Source organism: Thamnophis sirtalis, unplaced genomic scaffold (genome assembly GCF_051295495.1).
Source record: "Thamnophis sirtalis isolate CommonGarterSnake01/CBP01778 unplaced genomic scaffold, rThaSir2_p1.2 scaffold_13, whole genome shotgun sequence".
Taxonomy (NCBI): domain Eukaryota; kingdom Metazoa; phylum Chordata; class Lepidosauria; order Squamata; family Natricidae; genus Thamnophis; species Thamnophis sirtalis.
In genome coordinates, this window is record NW_028261393.1 from 25341443 (window position 1) to 25363589 (window position 22147).

The 22147-nt window shown below is 44.2% G+C and overlaps 1 protein-coding gene across 1 annotated transcript in view; it reads right to left on the bottom strand.

The window, feature by feature from the left end:
- RIMS3 (regulating synaptic membrane exocytosis 3) overlaps positions 1 to 22147 on the bottom strand; it is a 77945-nt gene that overhangs the window by 28038 nt on the left and 27760 nt on the right. The window contains exon 2 of the mRNA XM_087727705.1: positions 6557 to 6821. Within this exon, the coding sequence (XP_087583831.1) occupies positions 6557 to 6821 (265 nt within the window). The remainder of the gene's footprint in view (positions 1 to 6556; positions 6822 to 22147) is intronic.

Sequence of the window (22147 nt, forward strand, 5' to 3'; positions counted from 1 at the left end):
TTTTCACCATCCATTCTTGCATTGTGAATATGTGTGAGTCTTTCTTATATGTCCACTAGATAAAAACACCCTTCAGACTGTATATCTTTCCAACATACATTTGACACATCTGCATACAGCTCTGACAATTTAAAGGTAAAGATTCCTCTCGCATATATGTGCTAGTCGTTCTCGTCTCTAGGGGGCGGTGATCATCTCCGTTTCAAAGCCAAAGAGCCAGCACTGTCTGAAGACGTCCCCATGGTCATGTGGCCGGCATGACTAGATGCTGAAGGCACATGAAACGCTGTTACCTTCCCACCAAAGTGGTTCCTATTTTTCTACTTGCATTTTTACATGTTTTTGAACTGCTAGGTTGGCAGAAACTGGGACAAGTAATGGGAGCTCACTAGGGATTCAAACCACCAAACTGCTGACCTTTCTGATCAACAAGCTCAGCGTCTTAGTCACAGCCACCGCATCCCTAGTATAATCACCTTTATCAGGTGCTATATGCCAGTGGTACATCATTTTTTCAAAATTCTCTTTTAAGTTATACTTCAATGTAAATTTCAGTTTTTACCCAACATATACTCCTATTGATCAAACATCAGCCTAATCATCTCCTCCGTTCTCCTCCATATTCATTTGCAAGAGGAATTTATACAACTTAACAATCATGTTAAGGTTTACTTTCAGAGAAAGTCAATAAATCAGAATACATAAACCAAGTTTGTGTCATTTCTGTTCTAAAAATGCCTTTTTTATAGAAATTATTTTCAGGCCTGCAAACATAAAGGAATTTTAGGAGCCATTCTTACTTTATAACTATTCCAGACTTTCAAGATGGAACAAAACTTGTGGTTTTGATTATTAGAAAAAAATACATAATAGAAAAAGTGAGGGTTTTTGTATTCACACAGTAAGGAACCTTTACAATCATACTTTCCCACAAAGAAAATTGGAAGCTTTTTTCTATTTCTTTTTATCTTTTCTCTCTGCACTTTTTCCTTTCTCTCCCTCTTTTTCTTTCTTTATTCTACATAGAGTTTTGTTACATTTTATGTTCCCTTTAAAACTTTTAATAAAATCTCTATACATGAAAAATAGCAGCCTTCTCTGTTCTTTCTTCTGTGCAGTCACGATGGTTCAAAGGGTTTTTTTTATTTGTTTGTTAATATCCCAAAATCTTCTCCAGTGTTATTATATAGCTGAATTAGCATGGATTCTTATTATTTCCCACCTCTCTATTTATGATTTCCCCCTATTTCTTTTCTTAGCTTTTCTGAACATAATTACAACCTTTTTGGAACATCTCAAACGCAAGAGTCTAATAGGGCTCCAAATAAACTTCTTTTCAAATAGCAGCTGAGCCATAAAATGCCTACCAGAACCAGAACAAAATAATGCAAGGCGAGTCACCAAGATTATAATTGTCTCTTCATACTGAGGAGGTTTTTTTTCCCCCCTTGGGCACATAAATTTTTCCTCCAGCATCCACAGCTGACAAACCTTTTTAGTTTTGGAAAAGCATTTCCCAAACCCCTTCAGTAGTTCTATTTAAAGATTTCTTTTGTAGATTAATAATATGAAATATAAGTAGTCCTCGACTTATCACCACACTTGAGCCCAAAATGTATGTTACCGAGTAAAACATTTGTTAAGTGGGTTTTGCGACTTTTCTTGCCACTGTGGTTAAGTGAATCATTGCAGTTTTTAAGTAAGTAACACGATTGTTAAGCAAATCTGGCTTCCCCGTTGATTTTCAGAAGGTCACAAAAACTGTGACGGGGATGGTGCAATGGTCATGTGTGAAAAATGGTCATGTAACTTTTTTCAGTGCCGTTGTAACTTTGAGCAGTCACAGAATGAACTGCTGTAAGTCAAGGCCAGTGGTGGGTTGCAGGGGGTACGCCCCGGTACAGTCATACTGGAGCCTGCCCGGAGCACCGGGTACCGTTCTGGTATAATGCTCCGGAGGCCAACCTGCCCATCAGTGGTGGGTTTCAAAAATTTTTAGAACCTCTTCTGTAGGTGTGGCCTGCTTTGTGGGAGTGGCTTGCCAGCCATGTGACTGGGTTGGAGTGGCTTGCTGGCCATGTGACCGGGTGGGAGTGGCTTGCCAGCCATGTGACCGAGTGGGAGTGGCTTTGCAGTCATGTGACTGGGTGGGCATGGCCAACTTGTAAAATGTGGTGAAACTCACTTAACAATGCTCTTGCTTAGCAACCAAAATGTTGGCTCAGGACCTCTGGCATTTGAAGCACGCAAGTCTTAAAGCTGTCATGTTATAAGACCTTTGCACCCCTAACCCTTTAGAAAAAAAATTCAGGGGTGTTCAAACTTGGCAGCTTTAAGACTTGTGGACTTCAACTCCCAGAATTTCTCCTCTCGCTCTTCATCTTGATGATGTGCAGACGGGCGGAGGGAGGGAGCTGGAACCGGTTCTAAACGGCACTGTAGATTTGTGGAATTTCTTCTATAGAAGAGGTAAGAACTGGCAGGAACCCACCTCTGCCGCCTGCCCTCGCTCTTTACCTGTCCTTGAAGCCTTTGGCACTTCCATGCATGTGCATGGCACGTACGGCGCCTGTGCAACGTTCTACCGAGCAGCTGGAGCATTGCGGAGGCATGAGGAGGTGTTGCAGGCAAGTATGACGTATGCGTCATGCTTGTCCATTGGGTGATGCTGGGCCCATTCCAACCGTACCGGTTGGAACAGCATCCGGAACCAACCACTGGTCAAGGCCTACCTGTATGGAAGACTGATTCACAAAAGAATATTGGCTATTCTTTTTTTTTATAGTCCTCAACATACAATGGTCATAATGGAGCCTGCCCATTATGGTTGTATGTCATGTGACCCTCATAAAACATGTGACTGACTCAATTTTACAATGCTGTGGTCATATATATGAATGCCACAGTCATAAGTACAAACACCCCAGTTACTAAGGGAATACCCCAGTCATGAGGTAAACAGCTGTTGTGGCCTGCCAGCAGCCAGCAGAGCCGGTAGCCGATTTGGACAGTGATGTACCTTTTTGGGTGCATGAGAGGCCTTCTGTTTCTCTTAATAAATCATTCAGGATAGTTGTGTAATTACACTGCCCCTATTCCTGCTCTGAAATTCATTTTATTTGTGTTTTTTGCCTGCCTAGCCACAAAAACTTTGGGCAGGTGGTTGTTGTTGTTAATCGCGAAGTTGCATCGGACCCATCACGACCACATGGATAATGTTCCTCCAGGCCTTCCTCTCCTCTACCATCCTCTGGAGTCCATTTAAGCTCACACCAACTGCTTCGGTAACTCCACCCAGCCACCTTATTCTCTGTTGTCTCCTTGTACTTTTGCCCTCAGTCTTTCCCAGCATGAGGCTCTTCTCCAGGTTCTTCTCATTAGGTGGCCAAAGTACTTGAGTTTCCTCTTCAGGATGGGCAGGTGACAACTGGTTAAACACACAAAATCAGCCATAGAAATATTGTTTTTGGAGGTTAACTATCAAATTCTGGTGGCTACAAGAGCAATGGGATCCCATTCCTTGGATGATCATAATTTGATCGCTCTTCTGGCAAGAGAAGTGCAGGTGATGGAGGGAACATGAGGTGTCAATTAACCTTCCAACTCTTCCAAATACCCTGGGAGAAAGCAGTGGCTTGCCAAGCAAGGTGCCAACTAGCGTCAGTTGATCCCGATGCTCACCACTCAGCAAGAACAAAAACACCTTCAGGGTCTGCTGGATAGAAAACAGCAGGATGGATTTTTTTTTCTCAAGGAGAATCATTGCACGTGGGGGGAGGGAAAGGGGACAAAATGCAAACAGAGTTAAGAAAAGGACAGATGAGTTGTAGAGCAGCAGAATGTGATAGGTTGGCCCGTCAGAGTGTGAAACCTGAGCCATGGCCCCAAAATTTGTATTTGACCCAAACATGCAAAGAATGTTCTGTTAGTATGAAAAGGAAATACAAAATACAAATACAAATTCTATCGTACAGAATTGCATTAATATACGGTATGTCTCATCTCATTTCCAAGCCTAAAGATCAACTGTTTTGTATATGTTGGCTGCCTCTTTTCTACCAATAATTATGTGATTTTTAAAATTATATTTGGTGTGGTGAGTTTGGCATCCCTCCAATGCAAATAATGGGCACTACCAGTGGTGGAATTCACATTTTTTTACTACCGGTTCTGTGGATGTAGCAGGGGAAGGATACTGCAAAATCCCCATTTCCTTCCAATCAGCCAGGACTCAGGAGGCAGAGAATAGATGGGGGTGGGGCCAGCCAGAGGTGGGGTTTGCTGGTTCTCCAAGCTACTCAAAATTTCCGCTACCGGTTCTCCAGAACTGGTCAGAACCTGCTGAATACCACCTCTACTGTGGTGGCCCTAGTGCTCTGCCAGTAAAAAAAGGGCACCCAAGCTCCATCTTTGGCTGCCTGCAACCCCCTGCCAGCGAAAACACAGCTCGGGAGGGCCACACGCACTGTTTCCGGGCGATCCTGTGGGCCAGATCTTAACACCCCTTTGACACCCCTGATCCAGGCCGAGGTATTTCTGCTTCTGGAGTGATTTTCCTGGGAAATGTAAAGATATTTCTCTTTTCATTCGAGTCGTCCTCTTCTCTCCTCCAATGTGCTGCTGGTGGCTTTCATTGTTGATTCTGCATTATCCTAGCTTTTCAAATGGGGCACTATTTTTATGGCCAGTATTGGGAGTTAGATTGAAAGGTCTGCTCTCAACTGTAATCAAGACCCAAATACCAAAAATAATTGTACTGTCATAAACCAAACAATACAATCTCTGGCCATAAGCAATACAAATGAGACCATTAAAAACTTAATGAGTTTAATAACCAAATATCTTCTGAATCTCACTGTCATTTCACCTGTAGAATCCATTGCTTATAGAGGAGTTACTTCAAAGAAAGAAAGCTTTTCTCCCTTTAATAATAATTTACCTTTAAAATCATACGATTAGAGTAGAGTAGAATAGAATTTAGAAGAGAAGAGAAGAGAATACAATAACAGAGTTGGAAGGACCTTAGAGGTCTTCTAGTCCAACCCCCTGCTTAGGCAGGAAACCCTACACCACTTCAGACAAATAATTATCCAACATCTTCTTAAAAACGTCCAGTGTTGGAGCGTTCACAACTTCTGGAGGCAAGTTGTTCCACTGGTCAATTGTTTCTAACTGTCAGGAAATTTCCATCCATTGCTTCCTGTCATATCCCAGGTGCTTTGGAGAATAGGAGTTTATGTTTGCCTTGTAGGAGGAGAACTTAGTTGGTCTATGGGGACAAAAAAATATCAGAGCGTAGCCCCTTTTCCAGCTAACTCATTAAATGGGTTAAAGCTTTCTTGAGCTGCAGCTCATTTGATCACATGTATAAAGTGGCTAAACTGATGTAGGATTTAAAGGGGGGAAGGGAGGAAATGAAGAGAAGAATGTTTATACAGATACAGGATGCACATGAGACAGATTATAAGTACCTTATCAATTAACAATTGAGATGTGTTCAAAACCCATTACATTTATTCAGCCTTTCTGCCTAAAACCTTTTGATGTGAATCGAGCATTCTCTTGCTCATTTTTTTTCTTTTTCTTTTATATCAGAGAGTGAAGTACAGGAGTCAAAATTAAATGAAAAAGTTTAAAAGTTTGATGTAGAAATAAATAAATAAAAATTGTTTTTTACTAGCAGTTCTGTGGGCGTGGCTTATTTTGTGGGCATGGCTTGGCAAATTTATGTTTCAGATTGGAGATGGGAAATAAAATATACTGTAAAACTTTTTTTAAAAAAAGGCCAAAGAAAGCAGCAACCTGAGCCACGCTGAGTTGAACACAGGAGAACTGGAGGGTCTGAAGAGTGTGTGGTTTTGTTCACTGCCTGTCAGCTGCAGGAGGAAGGGGGGCAGCAGCTGATCAAGCAAGCCAGAAATCTGACAGCTGACAGTACCCTGCTGATGAGTAAACTTGCTCACGAGCAAACTGCAGATTAGAGGCAGCCGGCAGATCTTGGCATGCTTGTTTGGCTGCTCACCCACCCATCCACACCCCCCCCAGAGCTCGCAGGCAGCAAACGAAACTGCTGCCACCTGCCTCTGTGCATCGACGTGGTGGGGAGGCTTGATCCCACTTAGGAAGCGGTGGTTGCGAAGTCTCAGGGCTCCCTAAGCAGCCCATGCTGCTTAGCTGTGTGTAGGCATTAGGAGGCAGTTGTGTGGATGCACATGGCGAAGACGAGGCAGGGCAAGCGTCGGAGCAAGCCAGTTCAGGGGCATGGCCAGCCACGCCCAATTACCACTACTGCTTCTCCCGAACTGGGAGCAACCCACCTCTGCTTCAGAGGTTCCAGAATTTACATCCCAGATTAACTTGGTCAAAGCTTGACCAAGTTAATCAAAGCTTCATTAACTTTGGCCAAAGCCAAAGCCAAGCCAAGGTCATTATGGCTGGAGTTTACATGGGATTCCAGTTCTTGGGTCAACCAACCCAACCAAAGACTTGCGGAGCAACCAAGTGACAGTTGCAGAGCAGTACAAGGAAGGCTCAGTCATATCATGACGTTTCTTACCAGGGTGATTGAGCTGCATAGTACTCTTGCTCCACTGGGACAGCCCCACAATAGCCACCATCTTGGCCCCCAGGCTGGATCGCCGCTTCTTAGTGGAGGAGAGACTGGCCGAATCGGAATTGCCACCATTGCTCTTCTCTATGTTGTACATTTCTCCACTGATGCTGGAGCTGCGGACCACATTCCTGGCTGCAGAGCTGCTCGTCTCCCCATTCAGCATGGCCACCTGGGTAGACCTCACTGGCTGCGGACCAGATGGGAGAAGCTGCAAGAGAAGAGCAGGAGACATGAAGGAGGAGAAGTTGGTCCCTCTGTTAACAACAGAGGCAGGGAAAGTGCTTTGGGCTGAAAAATAATGTGATCAGTACTCTCTATACTGAGATCTCTCTGAGCCGCAGTGGCTGCAGTGGTTAGAGTGCAGTACTGTAGGATACTCCAGCTGCCTGCTAGCTGCAGTTCAGCAGTTCAAGTCTCACCAGGCTCAAAGTTGACTCAGCCTTCCATCCTTCTGAGGTGGGTCAAATGAGGACCCAGATTGTTGGAGGCAAAATGCTAACTCTGTAAACCACTTAGAGAAGGGCTGTAAAGCACTGTGAAGCGGTATATAAGTCTAACTCTGTGATGGTGAACCTATGGCACGTGTGCCACAGGTGGCATGCAGAGCCCCCTCTGCAGGCCCACAAACTGTTGCCCTAGCTCAGCTCTGCTGCGCATGCGTGCATGCCTCCTGCTGGCCAACTGGTTTTTGGGTCTCTGCCACGCATGCGGGAAATGCATGTGCATGCGGAGAGGGAGAGTGCATGCATGGGGAGGCATATGCAGGGGGTCATGCATGCATGTGCGGGTGCAGGAGTGTGTGTGGGTCATGCGCACATGCACGGGGGCATCACACATGCATTTCATTATGGGTGCACATGCGCTTTCGGCACTCCATGCCAAAAAGGTTAGCCATCACTGGTCTAAGTGCTATTGCTATATACTTATAGTATATATTACTATATACTATATGCTCTGACCTGAAGCCGTATCAACATGGGTCCAGCTAACTCCCTGGAACTACAGCCATAGCACTTGGACTTATATACTTCACAGTGCTTTACAGCCCTCTCTAAATGGTTTACAGAATTAGCATACAGTAGAACCTCTGATCATGAACGCTTCTGACCACGACCAAATTGGGTTCTGACTAAAAAATTCACAATTTTTTTCCTGCAACTGATTTCCCCTTCTGTGCCATTTTTTTTGTAAGTGCCAAATTTCCAAAATTAGGTTCAGTTCACAACCTAATTGGTTTGCGACCAAAGTTATGGAACAAATTATGGTTGTGACTAGAGGTTCTACTGTATTGCCCCCAACAATCGGGGTCCTTATTTTACCCACCTTGGAAGGATGGAAGGATGAGTCAACCTTGAGCCAGTGAGACCCGAACTGCCGAACTGCTGGCAGCCAGTGATCAGAAGAAATAGTCTGCAGTACTGCGTTCTAACCACTGTGCCACCATGGTTCTTAATATATACCTGGACAAGGAGGAATGGAGACTGAATGAAAATTCTCCAGAACTGTTAGATCCAGCAATGCTTTCTTGAGGTTCCACCACCAACACCCTTGCAGTGCTGGAGGAAGAATCATTTCATCTCTTGGGCATGAATTTACCATCATGGATGCATCATACATCATCACCTGGGAGGCCTTAATTAACCAGGAGGGTCATGGATCTAATAAGGAGGTGGACCAAGTAACAATTGTGAAGATCCTGTCCACTTCTGTAAGACACTTTCCAGGCAACAGGAAAAAACCAACTCAACTGAACCTGCCCAGTCAGAGCCTAATTTAGATGAGATCCAAGTGTCTTTATCCAGCGGAAGACTAGACTATTCCTCATGGAAGCTTTGTAGATAAGTTGGGAGAGGAGGAAGCAAGGGACATTTCCCATTTTTTTATTCTTACAACGACAACCCAGTAATGTGTAACTAATGCCAACTTTTCTAGGGAGTTTTCATGGTTGAGGGAGGTTTCCAAAAGATGCCCTAATTAATTCATGAGCCTCGAGCCAAGTTTCGAAAGAAATTCAGCCATTTATTAGGAACAACATTTCGGCAATACCCAAGTGGAGTCAGATCTGACCTCATGTAAGTTACAGCTGAACTTTGCCCCTGTTTTCCCCCTCCCTTCAGTCTGTGTCATAAATCACATTATCCAACCAAGTGCTCCAGCAGGCTGAGGAATTCCACGCCTCACAAGCCTGCTGTGGTAATCTGAAATCTGACTCTAGCCAAAGGTATGTGTGGAATGTGCTCCCCCCCCCCTTTCCTCACATGGCAACTCAATAACAGACATGGAGATGCTTTACGAGTTTGACATGCATCTTGGTCTCTCCACTCCTGGTTCAACCCCTGTACCACCACACCACAATGGCATTACACCACAATAAACTGGCACACAATGTTTATAATACAATTATTTCCCCCAGAAGTTGACTCTGCCTGGCAGGAAGGTGTCTGTTGCTTTCTGTTCTGTTCCAGAAGGATAAAATGAACAAGGGATTGCCTGAATTTTAGAAAAGGTCAAAATGCCCATTACTGAAGATACATCCTGGATGCTTTTGCTGGTGAATTTTTATTGGTTTGTTTGTTTTTTGTTTCATTAAAAATAATTAGGGTTTATAAATGCCAACCCTTTCTGCTTGTTAAAGTTCATGTCAGAGCGTTCTATTTGTACTGTTGGATGACCAATACCAACCACCAGATACAGTCAGGGGTGGGCTTCAAAAATAGCAGCAATGGGTTTGCTGCCCCGTTGCTGGGTGGGCGTGGCCATGGTGGGTGTGGCCTATCAGGAGGAAGGTGTTTTTCACCCTCCCCAGGCTCCAGAGGCTTTCCTCGAGCCTCTGGAAGGGCGAAAACTGCTTCCCCCAGGCTCCAGAAGCTCTCCAGAGGCCAGAAGCAGGCCCGTTTTTGAATTTCCAGAACCTCCGGTAGGCTCATTTCCCCACTCCCTGAGTCTCTGCATGGGGCCCTGCACTTATCTGGCATGGTGAAAGGGCTGTGTGGAGATTCCTGGGGTGGAGGGGTAAGAGGGGAATGGCAGGCGTGGTCAGCCAAGGGTGGCATTTGGGGGTTTGCCGAACTGGGCAGAATCCTAGCTAGAGGATTGCCCAACTGTCATTGTACACTGAAGATTGCATTTAATTTCGTTGTACAAGGTGCAATGACAATAAAGTAAACCAACTAACTAAACCAGTGCAGACCTCCAGCAGCCCACCCCTGGATACAGTGAAAGCCAATCCTTGCCCTGCTGGAGATCTAAACGATATTTAATGTTCAAAGGGGGCTTTCTAGGATGCAAGAGTAGAAACGGTAAATATTCTGCACTGCTTCAGGAAGAAGTGATTGACATCCAAAATTCTCAGAATGAATTCAGGAGGACCTGTCTTGTAACAGCTCAGTGGGTGGCAGAATACCTTCCTGGAAGTCATAATATGTACTCCAGAATCAGTTCTTCTAATCCCAGAACGCTTGTTATCAGCCTCCACAAACTAAGAAAAACACACTGTTATTCTATGAGCCATGGTGGCACAGTGGTTAGAGTGCAGTACTGCAGGCTACTTCTGCTGACTGTTGGCTGCCTGTAGTTCAAATCTCACCAGGCTCAACGTTGACTCATCCTTCCATCCTTCCAAGGCGAAGACTCCGATTGTTGGGGGCAAGAGGCTCACTCTGTAAACTGCTTAGAGAAGGCTGTTAAGCACTATAAAGTGGTATAGAAGTGTAAGTACTATTGCTATTCTTCGAAGCAGGTTTCTTTATTGTTCCTCACTTATAGACAGAATCTTGCCAAACTAAAGCAAATTACCAGCCTTCTACACTATTACGGAGGAGCTGTCTTCATCCTCTGTCTCTCACACAAGCTATCTGAGTTGTCTCTTGTTCCTCTGAAATGCACTCCTTCTTTCCTGGGAGTATCTTACCTCAGTTAAGCCTGGGACAGGAAGAGAATATTAGAAACTTAAATTGGTTCCACCTTAATTCTCTTGGTATTAAGAGGATGGGTGGAAAAACAATCTCAGCCTTAAAATATCCCTTGGACTTGAATTTGACACCCCTGCTTTAGCTGAAAAAGACTTATTTTGTTGCATTGTTTGTTTAATTATTTATCAAATTTAGGTACTGGCTATCTCATTCTCTGAGTGACCCTACTTTTTTTGTCTCAACGATTGCTGTTTTTGTGGCTTTGGAGAAATGAATCCTGCTAGCAGGAGCAATAAATTTGTTCATTTTGTTAAAAGCTTTGAACTTCAAATATTATGCAAACTTAGCCAGGCAGCCTGAAACCGAAAACTAACAGAGCTAGCATATCCAGATGACTCAGTTATTGAGATAACAAGCAGTAACATTGCCATAAATGCATTTGGTGCAGCTTTGCTAGATCTAGAGCTAAAAATGCCCCTATTTCTGTATATTCCTCTGTCACAATTTTGGGTCTGATTACATTTTTTCTAAGAAACATCTTCCCTCCCTTCAAAAGCATTTAATGTAAGTATTTATCTTCTCAATCTTGTCCATATTTTCCTTCATTACGGATGCTTTGGCTATGGTTTTCCCAATTGCAATGTACCATAAGAAAGATTGAGCGCCAAAAAATGGAGGCCTTTGAACTCTGGTGCTGAAGAAGACTCCTGTGAGTCCCTTGGATCGCAAGGCAATCAAACTAGTCAGCCTTAGAGGAGATCAACCCTGACTGCTCTTTAGAAAGCCAGAGCCTGAAGAGGAAACTCAAATACTTTGGCCACCTAATCAGAAGGAAAGATTCACTGGAGAAGAGCCGAATGCTGGGAAAGACTGAGGGCAAAAGAAGAGGGTGGCAGAGAATGAGGTGGCTGGATGGAGTCACCAAAGCAGTAGGCGTGAGAGTAAATGGACTCCAGAAGATGGTAGAGGACAGGAAGGCCTGGAGGAACATTGTCCATGGGGTCACGATGGGTCAGACATGACTTCGCAACTAACAACAACAAATGATGCTTTACTAATATCTCCTTTCTCAAGACTTTCTCAATCTTGGCAGCTTGAAGATATGTGGACTTCGACTCCCAGATTTCTCCAGCCAGCATAGCTGGCAAGGGAATTCTGGGAGTTGAAGTCCACACATCTTCAAGTTACCAAGGTTGAAAAACACTGCTTTAAATGTACAAGTTCTGAGACTTGTATCCCAACACAACTAGAGATCACGTAGAGGGCAAAATCTATTCAAGAAATATATACCGATTGATTCACATGATACACTTAAATCAGGTCAGTTCTACTTCTGTTAGCTGCAGAATCACATTACCCACAGTCCAGCTAAGGTTAACCTGCATTTCTTTTTTATTTTATCCTTTAGCATGTTATGTGAATCCAGATTCATAGTTCAACTTGTATAGACTGGCTGAAAAAGGAGTTACATATTAGCTAAACCCAGACTTTGATTGAGAAAACATCACAAAAGCAGCTCAGCGGGGCATTTTTTGACAAGGTATGTATGTGATCAAAGGCAACTGAAAGGAAGAAAACTCAAACATCATATTTCCCGCATTATTCACTTCTTAATTGTGAAGCCAAAGCTGCTTTTTTTTTTCAAAACAACACCAACGTCATGCTACAAGCATTCTCCCAAGATGCCTCAATATTATTAAAATGTTTGCTGGAAAATGGCAAAATGGAGAGAGTTGCAACATTTCTATTTCCAGTGCAAAATTGGCATTCTGTAGATGTTCTATGAATCTTCCAGAATAAATTTTCATGAAATCTTATAACCAGTGTTTCTTAATCTCAGCAATTTTCAGCTGGGTGAATTTCAACTTGCAGAATTCCGCAGTCAACTATTGAGATTTTTTTAAAAGATTCATATTTCTTGGAAGTCTATGGAGATACTCAGTCATCCAGGACATGGTTGTCCCAAAGATGCTTTTCCAAAAGGTAAGTGGACTTTCTTTGTTTTTCCTTGAAGATGTTTCACTTCTCATCCAAGAAGCTTCTTCAGTTCTTGGATGGGAAGCAAAACATCTTTAAGGAAAAACAAAGTCCAGTTGTCTTTTGAAAAAGCACCTTTGGAAAGATTTCCCAAAAGTAAGCCTTTAACTTAGCCTTTAACTAAAAGTTACCCTTCTAGACAGCACACAAAAAAGCAGAGAGTCATCCTGCCAACCAAAATGCACATAGTCAAGACTATGGTTTTCTCAATTGCAATGTATGGCTATGGAGGCTGAACCATAAGAAAGGCTAAGCGCCAAAGAATGGAAGCCTTTGAGCTATGGTACTGGAGAAGACTCCTGCTAGTCTATTGGACTGCAGGGCGATGCAACCGATTGGTCCTAGAGGAGATCAACCCTGACTGCTCTTTAAAAGGCCAGAGCCTGAAGAGGAAACTCAAGTACTTTGGCCACCTAATGAGAAGGAAGGACTCCCTGAGAAGAGCCTAATGCTGGGAAAGACTGAAGGCAAAAGAAGAAGGGGACAGCAGAGAACGAGGTGGCTGGATGGAGTCACCGAAGCAGTAGGTGTGAACTTAAATAGACCATGGGGGATGGTAGAGGACAGGAAGGCCTGGAGGAACGTTGTCCAGGGGTCATGATGGGTCAGACACAACTTCACAACTAACAACATCAGCCTTTAATGTAATGCAACAACTTTTTGTATCCTTTTTGAATAATCAAGTGATAGTTATTTAGGTATATCTTTAAGGTCAAGAATAAAAACAAAGACATCATTACAAAATGCATACACTGCTTTTTCAAATATTTGTATTTGCTTGGAGAACAGGAATGTTAAAGCATCCCTACATCTTCCTTTGTTCCTTAGATTTCAACTTCTCTATCTGGTACCTTGGCAGAGTGCAGATGCTACAAGTTGCATCTTGGGACCTTGAGGAAACTTGCCCCCTTCCTCCCCCACCTCCAGATTCCAAAATCAGAGCATTCCTTGGACCATTTCTGCTTTTGGGTCAGCCTAGGACCTTGGTCTTTCAAAACAGACTTCTGATTTGGGGCACTGCCAGAAAAGGTGTGAAATGCCCAGCTGGATTACTTACTAGCTTTGGGTCCGCCCCCCCCCCTTGCTATGAATAATTCAGCCTTCCAGGGCGATGGACACCTCCTTCTTCCTGAGGAAGCTAAATTATTCATTCCCAGCCACTTTGCAACAATGGAGGGAAACAGTATTGGCAACACCTGGGAAAATGTTTCCCGGAACACCACTGAGATGAAAAAGGAAGAGAGAGACAAAAAGAGATGGAGGAAGCAGAGAGGAAAAAGGAAAAGAAGAGAGAAAAATCACCCCTCTTGGCTGCTGAGCAGTAAATGGCACACTTTACACCAGCTTGTCAAACGAGAACCAAACAGTGGCATTCAGCAAACTGTAGAGGGTCAGAATGAAACAGGGAGCAACTTTTCCTTCTCTTCCCTTGCAACTTCTAGGGCTTTTCTTTTAGGGAACGGATGTTATTTTGATCTCCAAGTAGCGGCTGGGGAAATCAATTCATTTCTCCAAGCCAAGCCAAAGTGTCCAAGTCAGAGATGGGTCAATTGAGAGCCATCAGTAGAAATCAGACCACAGCTGTTTCCCCCGCCAAAGTCTCAGGATGCCCATTCTGAATCACAAGTGTCGGAAGAGCTCTCTCCATTTCTAAAGAGAAAGACCATTTTTCATAGGTGGGACTTCTTACGTGTATCATGCGAGGAACACATTTGTTCCACAATCCACTTCTTTGTTGTCCCCCCCTTTTTTAGAAAAAGCACTTTGTTTTGCTTTTGTATTATTATTATTATTATTATACAATTGTATCACAGCGGCCAGTTGTTTCACCGGATTTGGCATTGGTTACTAGTCGGGCCCACCCAGGGGCCTAGGAGGTTGTAACGTATTTTCGTAATATGCGTGCAGATCCAAGCAGTGCGGCTTTTTGCATTTGACTGATGGTGATTTTGTCAATTTTTAACTGTTTTAAATGTAATTCCAGTGCTTTTGGAATAGCACCCAGTGTGCCAATTACCACTGGAATTACCACTGCTGGTTGGTGCCATAGTCGTTGATTTTTGATTTTTAAGTCCTGGTATTTCGTGATGTTTTCATATTCCTTCTTGTCGACCCTGCTATCACCTGGTATTGTATTTTGTATTTATTTGTATTTATTGAGTATTTGTATGCCGCCCTTTTCCCTAAGGGGACTCAGGGCGGCTCACAACAATCAGGGGAAGGGAGTGCAAGACAAGACTTAAAAAGAAAAAGAATCGTGAATAAAAGAAAATTATCCATAAAACACAACATTCACTCAACATTCGGGCGGGGTGAGAGTAATCCTATCCCCAGGCCTGACGGGATAGCCAGATCTTGAGGGCTGTGCGGAAGGCCTGGACTGTGGCGAGGGTACGGATCTCCACGGGGAGGTTGTTCCATAATGTCGGAGCTGCAACTGAGAAGGCTCTCCTCCGCGTAATCGCCAGTCGGCACTGACTGGCGGATGGAATACGGAGGAGGCCTACTCTGTGCGATCTGATGGGACGCAGGGAGGTAATTGGCAGAAGGCGGTCTCTCAAATAGTCAGATCCACTACCATGGAGCGCTTTATAGGTGGTAAGTAAGACCTTGAAGTGCACCCGACGATCAACAGGTAGCCAGCGCAGCTCACGGAGGATTGGTGTTATATGGGCGAACCGTGGTGCGCCCATGATCACTCGCGCGGCCGCGTTCTGAACTAGCTGAAGTCGCCGGATGCTCTTCAAGGGCAGCCCCATGTAGAGCACATTGCAGTATTCCAGCCTAGAGATCACAAGGGCTCGAGTGACTGTTGTGAGAGCCTCCCGGTCCAGGTAGGGCCGCAACTGGCGCACCAGGCGAACCTGGGCAAATGCCCCCCTGGTCACAGCCGATAAGTGATGGTCAAAACTCAGCTGTGGATCCAGGAGGACTCCCAAGTTGCGGACCCTGTCTGAGGGGTATAAATTTTGCCCCCCCAGCCTGATTGCGATGTCTATGATTGTAACCTTATTTTTCTCAACCAGTGTGATGTCTGGTGTATTATGAGCCAGGATTTCATCTGTTTGTATGCAAAAATCCCACAAGACCTTGACCATCTGATTTTCAGTGACTTTTTCAGGCTTATGTTCCCACCAGTTTGTTGCTGTTTTAATATTATAATTTTTTACACGAATTCCAATGGATAATTTGTGTTACTGAATTGTGCCGCAATTTATAATCAGTCTGCACAATTTTTTTACAGCAGCTGAGTATGTGATCAACAGTTTCATCAGCTTCTTTGCAAACTCTGCATTTGGCATCATCAGAGGATTTTTTATTTTGGCCTTAATGGCATTTGTGCATTTTTTATTTTGGCCTTAATGGCATTTGTGCGGATAGCTTGTTCTTGCGCAGCCAGGATTAGTGACTCTGTTTCTTTCTTTAATGTACCTGCTCTTAACCATAACCAAGTTTTTTCACTGTCCACTTTATCTATTATTTTTTCCAGAAATTGGCCATGCAGTGCTTTGTTCTGCCAACTCTCCATCTTGACCATCTGATTTTTGGTGACTTTTTCAGGCTGATGTTCCCACCAGTTTGTTGCTGTTGTAATATTATAATTTTTGCACAAATTCCAATGGATCATTTGTGCTACTGAATTGTGCCGCAATTTATAATCAGTCTGCGTGATTTTTTACAGCAGCTGAAATTTTTTTATTATTATTATTATTAATAATAATAATGTTGATCACATACTCAGCTGCTGTAAAAAAATCACGCAGACTGATTATAAATTGCAGCACAATTCAGTAGCACAAATGATCCATTGGAATTTGTGCAAAAATTACAATATTAAAACAGCAACAAACTGGTGGGAACATCAGCCTGAAAAAGTCACCGAAAATCAGATGGTCAAGATCTTGTGGGATTTTCGCATACAAACAGACAAAATACTGGCGCATAATACACCAGACATCACACTGGTTGAGAAAAATAAGGTCACAATCATAGACATCGCAATACCAGATGATAGCAGGGTCGCCGAGAAGGAACATGAAAAAATTGCAAGATACCAGGACTTAAAAATTGAAATTCAACGACTATGGCACAAACCAGCAGTGGTAATTCCAGTGGTAATTGGCACGCTGGGTGCTATTCCAAAAGCACTGGAATTACATTTAAAACAGTTAAAAATTGACAAAATCACCATCAGTCAGGGATAGGCAAATTTGGATGTTGGGTGGTGTTACAGATATTGTTGCAGGATGGAAGCAGTTCAAAGTAAAGCTGCCTTCTGCAATTGACTGATGGCAAATTTGTCAATGCCTATGGTGGTTGTTTTTTTGTTATTACTATTATATTATTCCTGTTTTTTATATCAAATTTTATTAATTTTATCAAAATATAATATTCCTATTAACTGCTTTGCCAGGAATAGAACAGAACAGAACAGAACAGCTACTTACTGGCCAAGTGTGATTCAACACACAAGGAAGTTGCCTCAAAAGATTCTGATTGTAGAGAAAGGTTTTAGAAAGAAAATATAGTACGCTGCCCAGGGTTACTGTATGCCAAGATGGTTGGCTAATAAATTTTACAAACACATAAATAAATATGAAGCGAGAAAATCCCCCGTTTGTTTTACTTGGGTACAAAACAGCCAGCTTCTCTTTGCAGACCTGCTCCAATGAGATTCTAGAAAGAAAGCCAAACAGCCTTTCAGAACTCCAGATAACTTCATTTATTGTGTGTGGTGTCAGTGCCATCTCAATTGTGTTTATTTTCACAGCATGGTAAAAAACACTAACCTGACATGTGTGTCTTGCATAATTAAATGTTTAAAAAGAGACTTTTTACAAACTAATATAAAATAAAGAAAGAAGACAGAGAAAGAGAGCAAAGAAAAGCAGAGTGCAAAAAGAAAAAAGATATAAAGAAGTGGCTTATGATAGTCTTCATAGCAATTATAAGTACAAATATTTAACCTCTCTAAAGTTATATACTAATCTTGTTTCTATAATCTATTATTTCTCTAATCTAACTTTCAATTTCAGCAAAATTAGTCAGTTTCACTGACCATTCCTCCATAGTGGGTAGTGTCAACCTTTCCATCACTGAATTGCTTTCCAGTAAGCCTATATTGAAATAATCTTCCTTTTTTTTTTTTTTGGTCTATTCATCCTAAGAGGAAAAGTTCTGGTTCTAAACCGAACTGTGAATGAAGGACAAATATCCTTCTCATTAGCTGCTGAATCTAACAGCAACAGTTCAGTTGAGGGCATGAATTTCTCCCATCTATTTTACATGAGCTTATGCAATAAATCTTTTCCAATAGATCTGTGTTTCTCAACCTTGGCAACTTGAAGATGTGTAGACTTCAACTCCCAGAATTCTCCAGCCAGCTTGCTGGGAGTTGAAGGCCATGCTATCAGGGTCCCAAGTAACACCCCCAATGAAATAAAACTCCGGGGCTTGAAGTTCCTTGAAGTTCCATTTTATTAGAAATGTCATATTGGCACATCTGGGAAAACCCGAATCTGAAAACTTCCAGGTTTTCCCCACCAAGTGAAAGTCCAACTCCCTGTCCATCACCCACATATCCATCACATGGCCCAATCAGGCACCATCCCAACTGGAGATGCCTCCCAGTCACACCCCTCCAGGTGCAGGGCAAGATGTCCTTGACTCTTTGAAAAAGGAATGTTATTATGACTATGTATCTCCCCTACTCCATATAATCCCCCCTCCCATTTTCCCACAGCATTGGATGTGGCAGGCTGGAAGGCCCAATGCAAAAGATGGCTTCCAGGCCTGATACATGCATCTTTAATTGGCCAAGGCTAAATAATAGAACAACAGAGCTGGAAGGGACCTTGGAGGTCTTCTAGTCCAATCCTATACCATTTCAGACCAATAGATGTCCAATCTCCTCTTCTCCAAGCACCAGTGGTGGGATTCAGCCAGTTCGCACTTATCCAGGAGAACCGGTTGTTAACATTCTAAATAGTTGGGAGAATCAGTTGTTGGAAGAAATCTCCTTTTGGTTTTTCCCCACTTTCCAGGGCTAATCCTGTAAGGAAAGCAGGAAGGAAACATTTTGGTGTTGCTTCTAGCCTGATCTTTATTGATCTGCTTACAGAAACTGCCTCTCTGGTTAACCTTTATTACATTGTAACAGCTAAGGTAAAGCACCCATCGACCTGAGTGCTATTGAGTTGGCCACCCCCACACAGGCACATGACTACCGAGCCCCACCTATCCAGCTGGTCATTAGGGCACAGAACCGGTTTAGAGTTTAGAGTTTAGAGTTTTATTATTATTTATAGGCCGCCCTTTTCCCTGAGGGGACTCAGGGCGGCTTACAAAATATAGGGAAGGGGGTACAAAACAGTAAACATGAAACAATACATGAGTAAAAATAATACACAACATTCATTCATCATTCGGGTGGGGACAGATTACAATCTTTATCCCCAGGCCTGACGGGATAGCCAGGACTTGAGGGCTGTGCGGAAGGTCTGGACGGTGGTGAGGGTACGAATCTCCACGGGGAGGTCGTTCCAAAGGGTCGGAGCTACTACTGAAAAGGCTCTCCTCCGCGTGGTTGCCAGTCGACACTGACACTGTTGCCAGTCGACACTGACACTGACTGGCAGATGGAACTCGGAGGAGGCCTAATCTATGCGATCTAATAGGTCGCAGGGAGGTAATTGGCAGGAGGCGGTCTCTCAAGTACGCAGATCCACTACCATGAAGGGCTTTATGGGTGGTAAGTAGCACCTTGAAGCGCAGCCGGAGATCAACAGGTAGCCAGCGCAGCTCGCGGAGGATAGGTGTTATGTGGGCAAACCGAGGTGCACCCACAATCACTCGCGCGGCCGCATTCTGGACTAGCTGAAGTCACCGGATGCTCTTCAAGGGCAGCCCCATGTAGAGCACGTTGCAGTATTCCAGCCTAGAGGTCACAAGGGCCCGAGTGACTGTTGTGAGGGCCTCCCGGTTCAGGTAGGGTCGCAACTGGCGCACCAGGCGAACCTGGGCAAATGCCCCCCTGGTCACAGCCGTCAGATGATGGTCGAAGGTCAGCTGTGGGTCCAGGAGGACTCCCAAGTTGCGAACCCTGTCTGAGGGGTGTAAAATTTGACCCCCCAGCCTGAGTGTTGGAATACTAGCCGAATTATTGGGAGGGAAACACAACAGCCACTCGGTCTTCTCCGGGTTGAGTACAAGCTTGTTAGCCCTCATCCAGTCCCTAACGGCTTCAAGACCCCGGTTCATCACGTCCACCGCTTCATTGAGTTGGCACGGGGCGGACAGATACAGCTGGGTATCGTCCGCATATTGATGGTATCTTATCCCGTGCCTCCGAATGATCTCGCCCAGCAGTTTCATGTAGATGTTAAATAGTAGGGGGGATAAGACCGAACCCTGCGGCACCCCGTATGTTAGGGGCCTAGGGGTCGATCTCTGCCCCCCAACTAACACCGACTGCGACCTGTCCGAGAGATAGGAGGAGAACCACTGCAAAACAGTGCCTCCCACCCCCACCTCCCGCAGTCGTCGCAGAAGGATACCATGGTCGATGGTATCGAAAGCCGCCGAGAGGTCAAGGAGAACCAGGATGGACGCATGGCCTCCATCTCTGGCTCTCCAGAGATCATCGGTCAATGCGACCAAAGCGGTTTCTGTGCTGTAACCAGGTCTGAAGCCCGACTGGAAGGGGTCAAGGTAACTTGACCGGTTGTTATATTATTTGAATCCCACCACTGTGAAGCACCCACAAATCCCTGAATTTTGATCATGTGACCATGGGAATGTTACAAAGGTCATTGAGTTTGAAAACTGGTCATAAGTCACTTTTGTTAGTGCCATTATAACTTTGAAGAGTCTCTAAACAAATGGTTGTAAGTCAAGGACTATCTGTTATTTGTAGTTTATCCTATAATAAATTTTAATACAATCTTGTTTAAAAAGCCAGAAATGATTTTTCTGTTAGAAATAAATTCTGCATCAAGTCACTTTAGGCAGCAGTTCAAATTATGCTTGGCAAATGCTTTTGGAAAGTTGGCCGTGACTGCCCCCAGCATTGGGGCCACGGGATCTTTCCTTCCCCCGCTATTTGAGGCAAATCCATTTTACCTGATTGGCATCCTTTATCCAAGATACAGAATTAATATTTTCTTCACTTGGGACATAAAACTAGAATGTCCTGTTGTGGTCCGGCGGTGGCCTGTGGAGCTGTCAGCAGAGTTGAACAGTGAGGTGGTTCGGGAGGAGCATGGGCCAATCCTGGAGTCTGGGGAATGAGGGCTCTGTGTCGGAGGCAGAGAGGGGGGGGCAGGGCCATCTAGGAGTCATGTGCTGCCTCTGGAATCTCCAGAGTTGAACATCAGCAAGGCAGAGAAACAGGGGGACCCTGTTCCCAGTGCGCCCATGCGCAGAGCTGCCAGAAGGCAAGACAAAAGGGAGGACTTGGGAGTAAGGCTTGGAGGTGATTGGCCTCTGCCAAAGGACATAAAGGAGGAGCAAAGGCACGTGAGTCTTTGCAGGAAGCAACTTTGTTCATGCTGGTCACTTTACCTTCTGAAACTCCGTTTTGACTCTTTGCTCCATGTGGCCTTGCCAAGCTAATTGCCAATTGTCTTTGGCAGTGTTTCAAGGAAGATAAAGGTGGGTGCTTATCAGCTTTATCCGAAAAGACTTTGGCAGCCTACTGTCAGACTCTTTACAAACTATTTGTGACTCATTGCGGGCTGTGAATGAGCATAATTCACAGCCTTTGAAATAAAAAGAGGATTTTGGGGATTAAGCATGTGCTTTTAACTGTATCAGGAAGCCTCGGTCAGAACATGTCCTTTGTCGCTTGCCTGCACTGGCTCCACATTGTGGGCTAACAATCTTTTTTCCCTTTTCCTAAAAGGATTAGGAAAACCTATGTGCAGGGGTGGGTTTCTGCCAGTTCTAACCTCTTCTATAGAAGAGGTTCCACAAATCTACTGTGCCATTTAGAACTGGTTCCAGCTCCATCCCCCTACCTGTCCACACCACGCTTGCCCCACCTGCCGCTCACTGATTGGCTGGCTCACCAATCGCCCCACCCTCCTCTAAGAGTCCTATCTAAACCTTAAAGTCTTAAAGCTGTCAAGTTTGAACACCCCTGGGGGTTTTTTTCTAAAGGGTTAGGGGTGCAAGGGTCTTGTAAGTTGACAGCTTTAAGACTTGCACACTTCAATGCCAGAGTTTCTGAGCCAACATTTTGGTTGCTAAGCAAGAGCGTTGTTAAGTGAGTTTCACCACATTTTACTAGTTGGTCACGCCCACCCAGTCACATGACTGCCAAGCCACTCCCACTCAGTCACATGGCTGGCAAGCCACTCCCACCCAGTCACATGGCTGGCAAGCCACTCCCACAAAACAGGCCATACCTACAGAAGAGGTTCTAAAATTTTTTGAAACCCACCACTGCCTATGTGGAAATGCCATCCTTGCCAATGCCACCCCAGCCTCAATTAAGCTGGCAAATCAGCCGTTCTCCAGGAAATCTGTACCAACAGACCTTTCCTGCCAGGCTTTTAAACAAAAGACTTCAGAGGGTTAAGCAGCA